The sequence below is a fragment of the Schistocerca piceifrons genome, chromosome 3 (assembly GCF_021461385.2).
Source record: "Schistocerca piceifrons isolate TAMUIC-IGC-003096 chromosome 3, iqSchPice1.1, whole genome shotgun sequence".
Lineage (NCBI taxonomy): Eukaryota > Metazoa > Arthropoda > Insecta > Orthoptera > Acrididae > Schistocerca > Schistocerca piceifrons.
This window is the reverse complement of record NC_060140.1, coordinates 228,607,710-228,623,602: the sequence shown is the minus strand read 5'-3', so window position 1 is coordinate 228,623,602 and position 15,893 is coordinate 228,607,710. Positions and strand designations below refer to the sequence as shown.

Genomic DNA, 15,893 nt, shown 5'->3' with positions numbered 1-15,893 from the left:
AGAAGACACAGTCAGACATCAATGTGACTTCACACACATCCTCAAGATTAGTGGATATGAGGTGATTAGGGTTTTAAATTCTCTGTAACAGGAAGATCAGCTACCATAATTCATTAGAGTCCATACCAGTCCTGGTACAGTATATAAGGGGGCCATGAATAGCTTCTGGTGTGTGAGATCACTGTGAAGGATATGGAGACACTGTGTACTCTGAGAGACAGCATTATCTGCGCCTTACAGAGTTTGGAAGGGGTCACATTGCGAGTCCTCACATGGCCAGCTGGTCGCATCGTGCAATATCCAGATTTGTGTAAGGGCAGACATACTTGTCATCAAGGTTCTGGTCGGCCATGTCTGACAACCTCAAGGAAGGATTGCCATATTATGCACCAACCATATGATAACCCCTTCACATCTGCAGCTGGCATCCGAGAACAAGTAATAGATTTTTATGTCATCTCATACAACTGGTCAGAGACTAGCAGCAGCTCGACTAGGGAATTAGCATCCCATGTGTAAGCTGCCATTAACACCACAAAACAAATGGCTGCATCTGGTGTTGCTGTGACCCAGAAGTACAGACTACTAATGAAAGGGACTGCACTGTGTTCAGCAATGAATTGAGGTTCTGCATTAACTGGATGGCCATTATCTGTGAATATGGCAGTAACCTGGGGAGAGGTTCCATTCTGCCAGTATTCTGGAGGGGCATAGTAGTGTTACTCCTGGTATCATGTTGTGGAGAGCCCTTGGACGTGACTTCAGGTCATGGCTCGTAGTGACAGAGAGAACACCGACAACACAGCAATATGCCACGGACATGCCACACCCTACTGTGTTACCTTTTATGCGACTGTATCTTCATGGCATTTTTTAACAGGGCAACATTCATCCACATATGACATGTCTCTAAGAACTGTCTGCGTGAGGTTGAGGTACTCCTGTGGCCAGTAAGGTCATCAGATATTTCCTGATAGAACACCTGTCAGATCAGCTCAGACGTCAGCTCCATTCCAGTTCCAGTATCCAGGATCCAGGATATCGAGGCCCAGTTACAACACGCGTGGGTGAGTTTCCCACAGGAGAGGAGACAACGTCTTTATGAAACCCTTCTCAACTGAATCAGTGCATGTATCCTGGCCAGAGGGGGTTCAATGCCATACTAGTAAGCGGTCTCATAATGCAAAGGTCTCTGTAAATATGGCAAGATTTTGTAATCTCTGCAATAGCATTACATACCCTCTCAGCCTTCCAGGTGATTTATTTTTTGTCAGGCAGTGTAGTTACTTCTTGTGTGGTCACTCAGCCACTTCCAACTTCTCACAGCTCTTCATATATTGTCAATTGCCTTCATTATCTTAATTCACATTCTATCTTGCAGTGTCATTCTTTCCCCAGATGATTGTTATAAATTCTTTTTGAAAATTAATTTTATCCCCAACCCCTACCTCTTTTTACTTAATAACTCTGGTTCTCACAACTTTTTATTTTGGTAACTTACTTTGTGAGACTGATATTCTGGGGCAGCCTTTCTACCTCTTAAAAGAAAATTTCTTTACTGAAGTTTTATTGTTTAATAATGCAGCAAATCAGGTGCAAGACATTAAAACATTGTTAACATTAGCAGCTTCTCAACCATACCGATAAGGTACAAGTGAATTATGCGGCTCTACGCAGAACACAGGACTGTACACTACAAACGCAATGTGGAAAAACATCAGTTGGCGTGTAAATTGCTTAGTTGGGTCTTCATCTATGGAAAAAAGGGAGGCACACCAGGAACGGTTAGTTACATGAGTGTCTTCAAGAACTATGGGGTTGAACAGTGGATACAATTTTTGACCAACATAGTGGAACTATGTCATGATCAAAGGTCTCATCTTTGATGAATGGTTTTACATGTAGCTGCTACTAGTGCCAGTTATTCTTCTAGGATTTATTTCTGAAAGTCGAGCACCGTGTCGCTCAACAAAGCTCGTATGTAGAGGGGGGAGGGGGGACACACAATTCTCTTCTGGACAGCTCAATTTTTATTTTGTGAAAAACACCCTTTCAATTCCAACCAACCACTTCCTGTTTTCTAACTCAACATGAAAAATGTAATAAAAAACCACTTTATGGCCACAAGGAAGCTACGTACATAGAAAAATGTACCATCTGAAATTTCTGGAGCATTTCTTTGAACAAAGAAACACAATGTGCCATCTGTTCCTGTCAAAGAATGTGGTGAAGAGAAATGATAACAAATTTTTGCAAAATGGAGAAAACTGGAGCTGCAGAAAAGCTCAAGGAACATTCCTACACTCACCACACACAAGTTTTTTCATAGACCCCCCCCCCCCCCAGGTTAAAACATGGGCCCGAATCAGATTTGAACCAGGTGATTTTCCTTTCACAGACAGTACCTTTCCAATTTTTAATCCCACGTCTATACATTTGCTCATGAGAAACTTGCACTTGAATACGGATATTGGAAGGGTAGGAACTTTTCCAGAGCCTCAAGGTTGTTAATGATTTAAGGCATTTTATATCTAGCACTGTACTGGTTCAACATTTACAATTCATTAAAATGTATGAGAGGAGAGTGGCAACAGTATATTTCAATTATGAATCAACTCACGAGGTGTGCTTGAGGTGTCAAACTGCATAAAGAAAATATTTTATTTACACATTGAACTGTCTAGGGTTAATGACACAATACTGTGGAAAGATTAAAACGCTGATGCTGTAAGCCCAATAATGAAATGACAAAAAATGCTGCAAGAGAAAACTAGCTTGTTTAAGAGAAATCATGGACGAGTTACAGAAACCCAAGGAGTTGTATTTTACCTCTCACTGTTTTATTTATGAACAGAATTCTCTAAGTATCTAAGACATCTAAGGATGTTGTCCTCCATAGAATACAAAAACTGCACTGCTGCAGCAGTATCTCGTGGCTTATTTAAACTACATTCACCACAGTTAATTTTTGTTCAGACAACTGAAGCAGTCACATTTACATTTCACGTTCAATAAAGGTATATGATTTACTAGAACTTAACTGACTAATAAAGCTCATATAATAAACATAAATTAAGACTTAGACCTCAAAAGACACTGTAAAGTTAATGATCACTTTCTGACACAGGAACGCTATCAGTGAGAAAGCGTACTGCACCTCTACTTACATCCCACTTTTAGTGAAGTATAACACATCCAAGGGTGCCTAAACTTGGGGGCAAGGGCTGGCCCTCCCCCAGCTCACACGCAAAGGAAAAAAAATGTAGTATAGTCAGGTGTTTCCTTTCAAGAAAATGATTAAAGTCAGTATTACAGAGGTTTCAAACTGTGTCATAACTGGAATTGTTTTTATGGTTCCTTACACGTCACCATTCATCTTCCAGAATATTGAAAATACCCCCATACCTCCAGGTCTAGCCCCCCTCCCCGGTCCCTCCACAACCTATCATAAGGGGCACCAATGAACACAACAGATAATGAATGACACTGTTATCAATTGAAAAGAGACTTTATCTAATTGCCAACAACTTTCCACTTGAGATTTTAAATAGTTCAAAATATATTAATAATCAACTGCGTGTTGCACACTAAAAGTACTAGAACATGAATGATGGTGCATTTGTGGATTTTCATTGTTGGCAACTTCAGGTTGCATCAATAAAAACTTTAAAGAAGTGACTTTTAAATTTTCTTGTTCTTATCTATTTTTATCAGAATATAAATGAGCTTCACCTTTATCCTTATAGTACGCACAGCAACAGTTTTGCAGCCAAATAAACAGTTAAAACTCTGCAAAATAGATTTGGACACGGATATATGCCATTTGTGGACACGCCCATCAAGTGAAAGTTATTGATCACACATATGCATTCTACCTAATAATATCAAACACACACAGTTCTATATCTCAACAGGTGTGGTTTCCATCACCTCACCCAAAGGAGAACAGATTGGAACACATTCACATGTTCGGTTTATCCTTATAGTACGCACAGCAACAGTTTTGCAGCCAAATAAACAGTTAAAACTCTGCAAAATAGATTTGGACACGGATATATGCCATTTGTGGACACGCCCATCAAGTGAAAGTTATTGATCACACATATGCATTCTACCTAACAATAGCAAACACACACAGTTCTATATCTCAACAGGTGTGGTTTCCATCACCTCACCCAAAAGAGAACAGATTGGAACACATTCACATGTTCGGTTCAGACTGTTATGAGCAACACACATCTGCAGTCTGAGCCGAATTGCAGAAAAATGTTCAAAGATTAGGTACAATAAAGGCATTTGCTAATAAATCAAGTTATTAGGCAAGGTTTCTGGTTGAAGTCCCAGTACGACACAGTTTTAAATGACCTTGAAAGAGCATGTACTCAGCTTCAAAATGAAACATTGATTCCAGAGATATAAACAGAGTGTGACATGAGAAACTAATCAAGGTGATTCTATACTGTGAGGCAATATCCACAAAAAACAACTGCACCTTAGCTAGTAATAGGTTCAAACCACTATTTTGGTGACAAAGAGAACCCTAACAAACCAAGAGACAGAACTATAAGGAACCACAGGAATTAAACAGTTTCCACCACTGTAGTGTGTGAATCTGGCACAAAATTCACAGGTTAATGTTTCTGCACCTATACTGATCATTCATCCCACACAACATCACCAAAAAGCCATTGAAATGTGTTGTAGTACAGAACATAGCTACACAAGCAGTCAAAATTTAAATTGAATCAAAAAATGTTAGCTTTCACGAAAGGCCAGGATAGGAATTGCATTTGTAAATGTAAATTCTACATTTCGTTTAATGATATACCGGCAGCAGCCAATAGCTGCAGGATATATAACTGCTTGACAACAAAAGTGAGGCTCGCATAAGAGGAGGGGGACACAAAATGAAACTTCATGTCACGTGGTGCGGTTTCAGTGATTACACAATAACACAAATTTACGAAGTATGAGCCCACTTATCAGGATGACACTGCACCCTCTCTGGCTTGGATGCATGCAGTTAATTCAATTGGGAAGAGTGTCGAAGCCAATGTATCCATTCCTAAGGCAAACTGGCCTACAACTGTTGCAGTTGATACCAGAGATTGGAAATCTTGATGGTCACAGGAGTACTTCAACATCACACAGACATGTGCTGTGTCTAGATGAGTGTTGCCTTGTTGAGAAATGCCATCACTTTACTGTCATATGACAAACAACATTGGAGGATGTGGCAAGTCCAAAACATACATCATTGTGCCATCAGAGTTCTCTTGAGCATTACCAACCATGACCTGAAGTTGAACCCGACTGCTCCCCACACCACGACACCAGGAGTAACACTGTTGTGCCTCTCCAAATCATTGGAAGACAATAGTCATCCAGGCCAGTACAAAACCATTTATTCTTTCTGACCACCACAAAAGCATCCATTTGTGTTGTTGTGTTAATGGCAGCCTACACATGGGATGGTAATGGCAGGCACTGATGTGAAGCTGCTACGATGTGCTCGGTGCACAATATGGCGATCCTCCCTTGCAGAGGTCAGATGTGGTCAACTGTGACCCTGATGAAGATTATTCCTGCCCTCGCATTTCCATGCAGTCCAACACTGAGCTACTTTCATACCCGAGTGCCCCCAAATCTGGATATTGCATGATTTGATCAGCCAGCCAGATGGAGACCCTCAATGATGTCTCTATCAAACTCTGTCAGGTTCTGATAACACAGCCTCACAAAAGCATGCTGCATCTCCATGTCTTTCACATCTGATGGTGTTGATGCCCCTTATAGACCCTTCCAGGCATGAGAACAACATTAAACACAAACAACGCTAATGCACTCTTGTGGCCGTTCTTGTTGTCACAGATAATTGCACCACTAATCGTTTACTATCCACTAATAATGTGTACATATACAAAGTTACATTTACATCTGACCATGTCTTCTGGATGCTTTGCTTTTTTTGTCCAGCAGTGCATAAAAAGGTGTCCTCTCTCTGGTTTGAATACCATATCACTTTGTTTCGCACAGTCCTTTTGGAAGTGTTAGGCACTTGTCTTCGTCCAGCCTTCAAAATGATTTACTTAACCAGTTGTTTGGAGACCTAAAGTTTAATGTGAACTCTGAGCAATGTGTAATTTAATGTGTAACTTTTTCATACATACTAATTACTGCCTCGAGGTGAAAGAAACAAATTGTAGGACTGAATAAGGATTAAACACTGAGTTTTTTATTTAATGCCTGAAACATTCAAAATTAAAGAGACCTGCTTGCTTTTAGGAATGCATATGACCACCCACATGTTCACCACCAGTTTCCGAAAAATACTATGTTTTTAGTTAAATGACCATACTGTTTCATCCGCAACACTGCTCCAAATGTTACATTTAATGCACCTGCCTAATGTTTGTATTGTTAAAAGTTTATTGTTGACAATAAAAGTGAATGTTCTGCATCTTATTTAGATCGTGGCTATCACTGTTTGTGTAACTGGTCTCTACACACCAGATTAAATTATTGAAACAATGTATCTATTAGCAAAAATCTAAACTTCTCCTGGCACTTTTGTAGCACAACTTGGCAGAATATTTAAAAACCATTTTAGGTAACCTTTGGAAAGTTTAAATTTGAGTGACATTACATTTCTCTGTTCAATATAGATGTAAAAACTGATGTATTACCCACACATTTTTTGATTAATTGTGTGGGCACCCACACAAAAATACTGTGTGTAAAGAAAGTACCCCCAAGAGGAAGTAAGTAAAGAATGGTCAAATAAATTGTTGTGTGGGCTATTTGAAGTTAGTGATAGCCATTTCAAAATTTCTCAATTGAGATCAGTTCATATGTAGTCAAGGATTCCATGAATAAAAACGAAAATAAATGACTGACAAAAGATTCATTCAAGCACCTGCCAGCAGGCTCATGCGCATGCACAAAGCTCAAGTTATATTTAAGCAGTGGCTTCTCCCAGTTTATGGTTATTTGGGGTGTGGCTTTCAGTTGCTTATGCAGCAAACAGCAAGAAGCAGCTAGAATCTGCCCAGATAAATTTTTCTGGCAATTGTGAGCTGTAAGATTCATACTTGTCTGGGTTACCACAAGTTACCCCATGCAAAATTCCCCAATTTCCAGATGAGTTTTACCATTTTTCCCTGACAAATTTTGAGATCTCAAGGGTAAGTAAAGACATAAGTTGACAAAAAAATGTAAGGAATTCTGTATTTCTAAACGCATGAGCAAAAATATTAAGTGCCAACATCAACGTCTATTGTATAAACTGTTTCCAGGTGGACAATGCAAGCCAAATGGCCTATATCTTTCATTAAGACCACTGATGTTATCTTATTTCAATAAAACGTAACATGTTTGGTGTCCAAAATATGCATTTACTTGGAGTCACAAGACAGATTTAAAATTAAAATACCTTCACTGATTTCAGAAATAACCTCAGGACTCAGGAAAAAGTAGGCCTCTTGAAAGAAGTGTATAAGGTGGGGAAGAGTTGTGTAAAGCAACGCTGTAAGTGACTGCCAATAAAATGTTGGTTCTATTATGTTTGCTACTGTCCGTTATTATCCACTGTGTTATGTCTATTATTTTACAGGTATTGTGTGATATTTCTTTCACAAAATACAGGAGCACATAGTGTACAAACTGCCAGTGACTGCCACAATATCATCCTTCTTATCCTCCACACTTTCTAATATATAAACTACTTTCAAACTGTCAAAAATGTACTAGAATAAATAAAATGTCTATGAAATGCTGTGCTGTACAATTTACTTGTAGTGAGACAGTCGCAATTCCTGAAATCCATTGCCTGTGGCCTTTGACTTGCCGAGGGGCACTGCAGTCCTGGGTCAATGGATAAACCATGAAAATCCACCACATTACGCCACACACAAACAGACCCGGCCTGCAGGCAGATCGTTGAGACTAGATCTAATGGGCAGGGCCTGCGCATTAGTGAGAAATGATGGGCTATCTGTTGGAGATGCCAACAAAAATGGCCTGCAGGTCATGCAGGTCTACTTGTGCGGCCAGCTATTCACATGTCAGACACCATGTTGATGAAATGAGATCACAGTGATCAATCCTTGCAACAGATAACTTGCATGAATAATCTGAGAATCAGTACTAATTAGGATAGGTATCAACTCACTGTAAAGATGATTGCCAAGCTGCAGACAGGCACATAGAAAAGACAATCGCACATTCACAACCAAATTTTTGGCCATACCCTTTGTCAGAAAACACGGGAGCACGCGCACACATACACACAATCACTCAGACACAACTGGTTCTCACATCACCACTGTCTACGACTGCTGCATCAGCAGTCTCTGAGAATCAGATCCAAACAAAGCACTCCTCACACCTCCCTGCCTATTGCTGGCAGCTGCTAAGAATGAGGAGGTAGGGAAACAGTGCATGTTATCAGCTGTACCCATCCAGCAACGGTGCATGACATCTCAGTAAACAAACGATTTCATCTACTGAGACAAAAACAAAGGGTTTTTTTTTTTTTTAATTTCCCTGATGTCTGAAATTTCCCTGACTTGTGCATAGCAGTCTAACTTGTAGTGGTAGCAGTCTCTACATGATCCATGTTTAGTATATGATTTTGCTGTTTTTTGTATTTACTTCACGTACAGCTCACACATCAAATGAAAAAAAATTCTGTGACAAAGTTATCAAGCGAGTTAAAATATGTTCACATAATCAGGAAGACTACAATAATATGTTACTAATTTTAGTTTTCCAATTTTATTTTATTTCCACATTATTAGAGCAATCGATCACTAAGTGTCCTGCAGACAGAAAGTTGGCTTTTATTAAGTAACTAAAATGAACTACTCTTTTCAACTTAGGCAGACAATGTATTTGCCACAAAGTGTTTCATTGCAAGCTATTCACTAGTTTCAACTGTGCACAGATTACATATTCTGTCATAATAAAGAACCAAACATGAGAGAATACTCCAAGAAGACTAGTATCTGAAAAACAAAACCGGAAAGTTTAATACAAGGCACTTTAGTGTTTCTCTGATGACTCGTTTCTTTTATAACATAATGTATGAACTGTTAATGTTGAAACACACACAAACATTTGCCCGAAGGTGAGGAAGCAGGTGAATTTTGTCAGTAGTACGGAATAAAATACTTTGTTTGAAATATGGTTACAGCTTCACCAGAATAAATGATTTCTTTTACAAATCTGCCTTCCATGAAAAACAATGCTTTATTCTGTAGGATTCACTTTATTTCTTAATTTGTGTTGCTTCCATCTTAAATTTCGGGAATGCCATACTTTGGTAAATTATAGACGGGCAGCATACCATATTTTATCACTGTAATACTTCTTCCTTGGTTCTATGTATGATAGATTTTGTGAACAATTTTTTTTAACCTTATACAGCCCACTTTGATTTTAGTTTTGTTACTGCACAGCAATAAAAGAACAGTAAACTTCAGACACCACATTCTAAGAGTTATTTCGGTACCACTGCAGGTCTGTATAATTGACTGATATCACATAGGAATGCCAAAAATTTAATGAGGCAGTGGAGCAACAACTTTCCTGAACTTTAGTATCCAACAACAAGAATTAAGGGCAGTTCAGTGCTTAAGACAACATGAGACCAGAGACTGTGGATGCTGTACTGCGCCTGGTTTAATAGCATAATACTTATTGTGGTTGCTCTCTGCATCTAGCTCAGACATCTAGATCACTCAGAAAAGGACAATTGTACAGCACAAAGGCAACAGAAATATGCAGAAGACCTCTTTCTCCAGTATTAATCTATTTCACATCTTAGCAGCATCTCCATACTGAGAAAATCAAAATCTCTTAGAATCAAACAATGAAAAATCCAGGATGGAATGTAACAATACCAGAGAAGGAAAGTTGCTGCTCACCATATAGTCGAGAGGCTGAGTTGCAATAGGCACAACAAAAAGATTCACACAATTATAACTTTTGGCCATTAAGGCCTTTGTCAGTGGCAGACACACACACACACACACACACACACACACACACACACACACACACACACACACCAACTTGCACACAGATCTGCAGTCTCAGAACTGAAACCACACTGCGAGCAGCAGCACTAGTACGTGATGGGAGTAAAGACTGGATGGGGTAAGGAGGAGGCTGGGACAGGGAGGGGGAGGGATAGTATGGTGGGACTGGCAGACAGTGAAGTGTTGCAGTTTAGACGGAGAGCAGGAGAGAAGCTGTGGAGGGGGGAGGGGGTAAGTAGTGGAAAGGAGGGAAATAAAAAGAAATTAAGAGACTGGGTGTGGTGATGAAATGGCGACTGTGTCGTGCTGGAATGGGAACAGGGAGGGGGATGGATGGGTGAGGACAGTGACTAACGAAGGTTGAGGCCAGGAGGGTTACAGGAACGTAGGATGTGATGCATGGAAAGTTCCCACCTGTGCAATTCAGAAAAACTGGTGTTGGTGGGAAGGATCCATATGGCACAGGCTGTGAAGCAGTCATTGAGATGAGGGATATCACGTTTGGCAGCGTGTTCAGCAACAGGGTGGTCCACTTCTTTTTTGGCCACAGTTTGTCGGTGGCCATTCATGCAAACAGACAGCTGTCATGCCTACATAGAATGCAGCACAGTGGTTTTAACTTATCTTGTAAATCACATGACTGGTTTCACGGGTAGACCTACCTTTGATGGGATAGGTGATGTTAGTGAGCGGACTGGAGTAGGTGGTGGTAGGAGGGTGTATGGGACATGTCTTGCATCTAGGTCTATTACAGGGGCATGAGCCATGAGGTAAGGGATTGGGAATAGGGGTTGTGTAAGGATGGACGAGTATATTGTGTAGGTTCGATGGACGCCAGAATACCACGGTACAAGGGGTGGGAAGGTTAGTGGGAAGGACATTTCTTATTACAGGGCACAACAAGAGGTAATCGAAACCCTGGGGGAGAATGTAATTCAGTTGCTCCAGTCCCGGATGGTACTGAGTTACGAGGGGAATACTCCTCTGTGGCCGGACTGTGGGACTTTGGGAGGTGGTGGGAGACTGGAAAGATAAGGCACAGGAGATTTGCTTTGTACAAGGATGGGAGGATAATTACGCTCAGTGAAGCCTTCAGTGAGACCCTCGGCATATTTTGAGAGGGAATGCTCATCACTGCAGATGAGACGACCATGGGTAGCTAGGCTGTACGGAACGGACTTCTTGATATGGAATGGGAGGCAGCTGTTGAAGTGGAGGTATTGCTGGTGGTTAGTAGGTTTGATATGGACGGAGGTACTGATGTAGCCATCTATGAGGTGGATGTCAACATCTTGGAAGGTGGTTTGTTGGGTTGAGTAGGACCAGGTGAAGCAAATGGGGGAGAAGTTGTTGAAGTTCTGGAGGAATGTGAATAAGGTGTCCTCACCTTCAATCCAGATACCAAAGATGTCATCAATGAATCTGAACCAGGTGAGGGGTTTAGGATTCTGGGTTTTTAGGAAGGATTCCTCTAGATGGCCCATGAATAGGTTAGCATAGGATGGTGTCATGTGGGTGCCCATAGTCATACCACGGATTTATTTGTAGGTAATGCCTTCAAAGGAGAAGTAATTGTGGGTGAGGATATAGTTGGTCATGGAGACTAGGAAGTAGGTTGTTAGTTTGGAATCCATATGGCATCTGGACAGGTAGTGTTCAATAGCAGTAAGACCATGGGCATTAGAAATGTTAGTGTACAGGGAGGTGGCATCAATAGTGACAATCAAGGCACCGTGTGGTAAAGGGACAGGAACAGTGGAGAGTCGGTTGAGGACTCAAACCTGCTACCCACAGTAATATACATATACTTATTAGTGATTACTTATTCTCTACTTTGACCCTTGTGACTCTTCGCCAATTTTAGTGAGTTTTTGCCTTCCGCTATTGGCGTCTTCAGATTTCATATCGTTTTTTTCCCCTTATGCATCCTTTTTGTCCTTTTCGTAATTTTCACATGTATTTGGGTGTATTTTTCTGACATAATTCTACTTTCTTACATATTTTTTTTCACCACCATGGATCCTTGCTCCTTCCATCTGCGTCAATACAGAAAAGTTTCCTTATCCCCAACCAGATCCCAGTCCCACATACTGTTCCTGCATTGTTGCTTGGCTCATGAAACCCCCTACTGGCCTTACCATCAAATTACCCATCTCTGGTTGCCACCCCTCCTTCCACAATGACCTCCACCTGTTCAGATTCCGCCAATCCTTAGCCCTCACCAACATAGTATTGCAAAACCATATCAACCAAGCCCAATCCTCCTTCCAGTACCCTCTCTCCATCCCCAAAATTCTTGTGTTATGTAATCCCAAATTCCTGGAACCCATACACACACTGAAACTCTTGTCCTGCAGGAATTTGAGCAAAATGCACAACGGCATCTCAAAAAGCTCTCCCTCCTGCTCAGTTCCTACTCCTGCCTCGGAGTACCACTGTCCACCACTCCTACAACTACTTCCAAACCTCCCCCACACCCCCTCATAGCTGACAAACCCTTTCTCGCTGACCTACTACACTTACCACCCCCCCCCTCTCCAAAACTCCCTCCCGCCACCACACAGAACCCAGAACCTAAACAGACATGCAACACAGTTACGAACCTTTCCTCCAGAAGCCTTAGTGCCACAGAAATATCAGTCCTTTCCAAAGGCCTCACGTTTTGCCCCGCTCCCAAATTCAGCCATGCAGGACTAGTTAAAGACGTTCTCTCCTCCAGGAGCAACTGAATTACATTCGCCGCCAGGGTTTCGATTACCTCTCGTCGTGCCTGAAATGAGAAATGTCCTACCCACTATCCTTCCCACCCCTCCTACTGTGGTACTCTGCCGTTCATCGAACCTACACAATATACACGTCCGTCGTTACACAGCCCCTGCTTCCAAACCCCTACCTCATGGCTCATACCTCTGTAATAGGCCTAGATGCAAGACCTGTCCGATACATCCTCCTACCACCACCTACTCCAGTATGGTCATTAACATTACCTTTCACATCAAAGGCAGGGCTACCTGTGAAACCAGTCATGTGATCTACAAGCTAAGCTGCAACCACTGTGCTGCATTCTATGTAGGCATGACAACCAACGCACGAACGGCCACCGACAAACTGTGGCCAAAAAACAAGTGGACCACCCTGTTGCTGAACACGCTGCCAAACATGATATCCCTCATCTCAATGACTGCTTCACAGCCTATGCCATATGGATCCTTTCCACCAACACCAGTTTTTTTGAATTGCACAGGTGGGAACTTTCCATGCATCACATCCTACGTTCCTGTAACCCTCCTGGCCTCAACCTTCGTTAGTCACTGTCCTCACCCATCCATCCCCCTCCCTGTTCCCATTCTAGCACGACACAGTCGTCATTTCATCACCACACCCAGTCTTTTAATTTCTTTTTATTTCCCTCCTTTCCACTACTTACCCCCTCCCCCCTCCACAGCTTCTCTCCTGCTCTCCATCTAAACTGCAACACTTCACTGTCTGCCAGTCCCACCATACTATCCCTCCCCCTCCCCGCCCCAGCCTCCTCCTTACCCCCACCCAGTCTCCACTCCCATCACACACTGGTGCTGCTGCTTGCAGTGGGTTTCAGTTCTCTGAGACTGCAGATGTGTGTGCAAGTTGCGTTTGCGTGCATGCGTGCCTCTGTCTACTGCTGACAAAGGCCTTAATGGCCGAAAGCTATAATTGTGTGAATCTTTTTGTTGTGCCAATCACGACTCAGCATCTCCGCTATATGTTGAGTAGCAAAATCTTAGAATTAACAGCAAAAAAATTAAATGTCCACACTTATGATACAGGACATAAAATGAGTCTCTGTGTTCATACAACAGAATTATTTTTAGATAAAAGACAGCCCTTTTCATCAGGGGATTAAAGTATAAAACATGTAAAGTGTAAACATTGCTCGTGAAGTCTTACATGGAAACCAGATGCAGATATTGATTCCATGTCAGAAATTATATGACTGAAGACAGTATTGAGAGTCTAAACTAATAGTCTAAATAAAAAGCTATAAAAATAAAAATGGCTGTTGGAATACCATTTTTAACATTCAAATTTAAAACTTGCAAACACACACAAAATACAAGCAACACTCCTCCACTCTGCTAGAAAAGTGTACTTGGGCTAAGTAGTTTCTAAATGTATTTTATGGCTAGTGTACAAGTGCAAACATAAGATTAATGACGTATGAAATTGATGTGGAACTGTAAACATGTTTATACTGATATCGTATTTCCCAATTTTAACTTAATCAAGCAGCACAAAAATGACGTTCTTTTGATAGTCCTTTAAAGCACTGACATATCCAAGCATGGCATTTTCCCAGCACACAAACTGTAATACAAAAACTGCCAAATATGGCATTTTCGTATTGGAATATCAGAATTCAACATGGCGTAAAAATAAATTTAGGGTTTACAAGTAGCACTACAGGTGACCAAGCAACAAAACAGACAGGACATTCATTCAAGCTGAGTGAAAAGTTCCTGCAGCTAGAAAAATGTTCATTGCTGTGCATGCGTAGTAACGCCCATTTTCTGTCACCTGAAAGTAGCTCTGGTAGCTGCTTAAACGAACCTAACCTTTGCAACTTACAAAAATCATACAAACATTAGAAACTTAAGTTTTCCATATGTTATATATCTCAGCTGTATGCAGCTTAGGTCCCACACGGACTAATCAATGTCTTCTTGATCCATTGCATGCCATTTTTCAATTTTCTGCACAGAACAGGAATCCCTACAAAGGTTTAATGTGTAAAGTAACTAAGATATTCCTACACTATCTTGCAAATTATCTCAAAGACCGATTTGCTTCCAAACACCATGGAGCTCTTAATGGAATTTAATAATGTGTCATTCACTAAAAAGTGCTAAGAATGACCAACTCAAATATTTACTGACTACAGTTAATAAAACATGAGTGATACATAAGAAGGACACCAACTTAATATAATTGTTATTACTCATTGGATGGAAAAAAACGCCTTGGCATAGATGTGCCTCATGTTCAGTACAGCTAGAATTTTAAAATTGTGTCAATTACCACCACCCCCCCCCCCCCCTCCTTTTTGCAGAATTATCTGACTTAAAAAGCCTTCCATGATTAGCAACACATTTAAAGCTATCTTACTCTTTTTAGTTTTGCTTGCAATCTACAGAAATTTTATGAAATTGTATATTGAAGTTCCAAAAAGAAGCTTGTGGTGAACAGTTGTAATATATAGTTTATTAGAATATTTTATTCATTTATCTGTTTTTCTATTTGGACAATATTTTACTGAACACAATATTAATTTGGGTATCTAATATTACACTTAATGGAGGGAGATAAATGTAGAACATGTAACACTGATAAAACTGCATAAAAAATTGATTAGAATTTGCAAGTGAGACAACTGTTAAAAAATTAATTGGTTAGTCACAGGTGAAAGTTTTTCTGCGATCTTAGAAAGCTACATCTCTTCACATTTTTTGACAGCCCATATGTAAATATTGTTGCCACTCTACAATGCCTGTTTTTTATTACTTTTTTTCCCTATAGGTTGACTTTGAATGTAATAGCAATACTAATAATACTAACAGAAATCATTTTCTTCACTTACTAATAGGATGTGTAACAACACTGAGATCTTGGACCACAGAGACTGTCAGATCCTCTCCACTCCCCAGCACAGGTACAGCGCCAGAGGACTCCCCATTCATTTCTGGATCTCCATCCATTTCTGAAGATTCCCACTCTATTTCACCTGAAAGTAGCCTTTCAATCATCAACTGAAAACACACAAGTGTATACAGAACAATCAAATTTCTAGGACAGAAAGGAGGTCAGCATCAGTCACAA

General features: G+C 40.6%; 1 protein-coding gene across 2 annotated transcripts in view; it reads right to left on the bottom strand.

Moving 5' to 3' along the window:
• LOC124787897 (E3 ubiquitin-protein ligase Ubr3) overlaps nt 1-15,893 on the bottom strand; it is a 289,094-nt gene that overhangs the window by 93,166 nt on the left and 180,035 nt on the right. For both annotated transcript variants that reach the window (XM_047254874.1, XM_047254875.1), the window contains exon 17: nt 15,655-15,798. In XM_047254874.1, the coding sequence (XP_047110830.1) occupies nt 15,655-15,798 (144 nt within the window). The remainder of the gene's footprint in view (nt 1-15,654; nt 15,799-15,893) is intronic.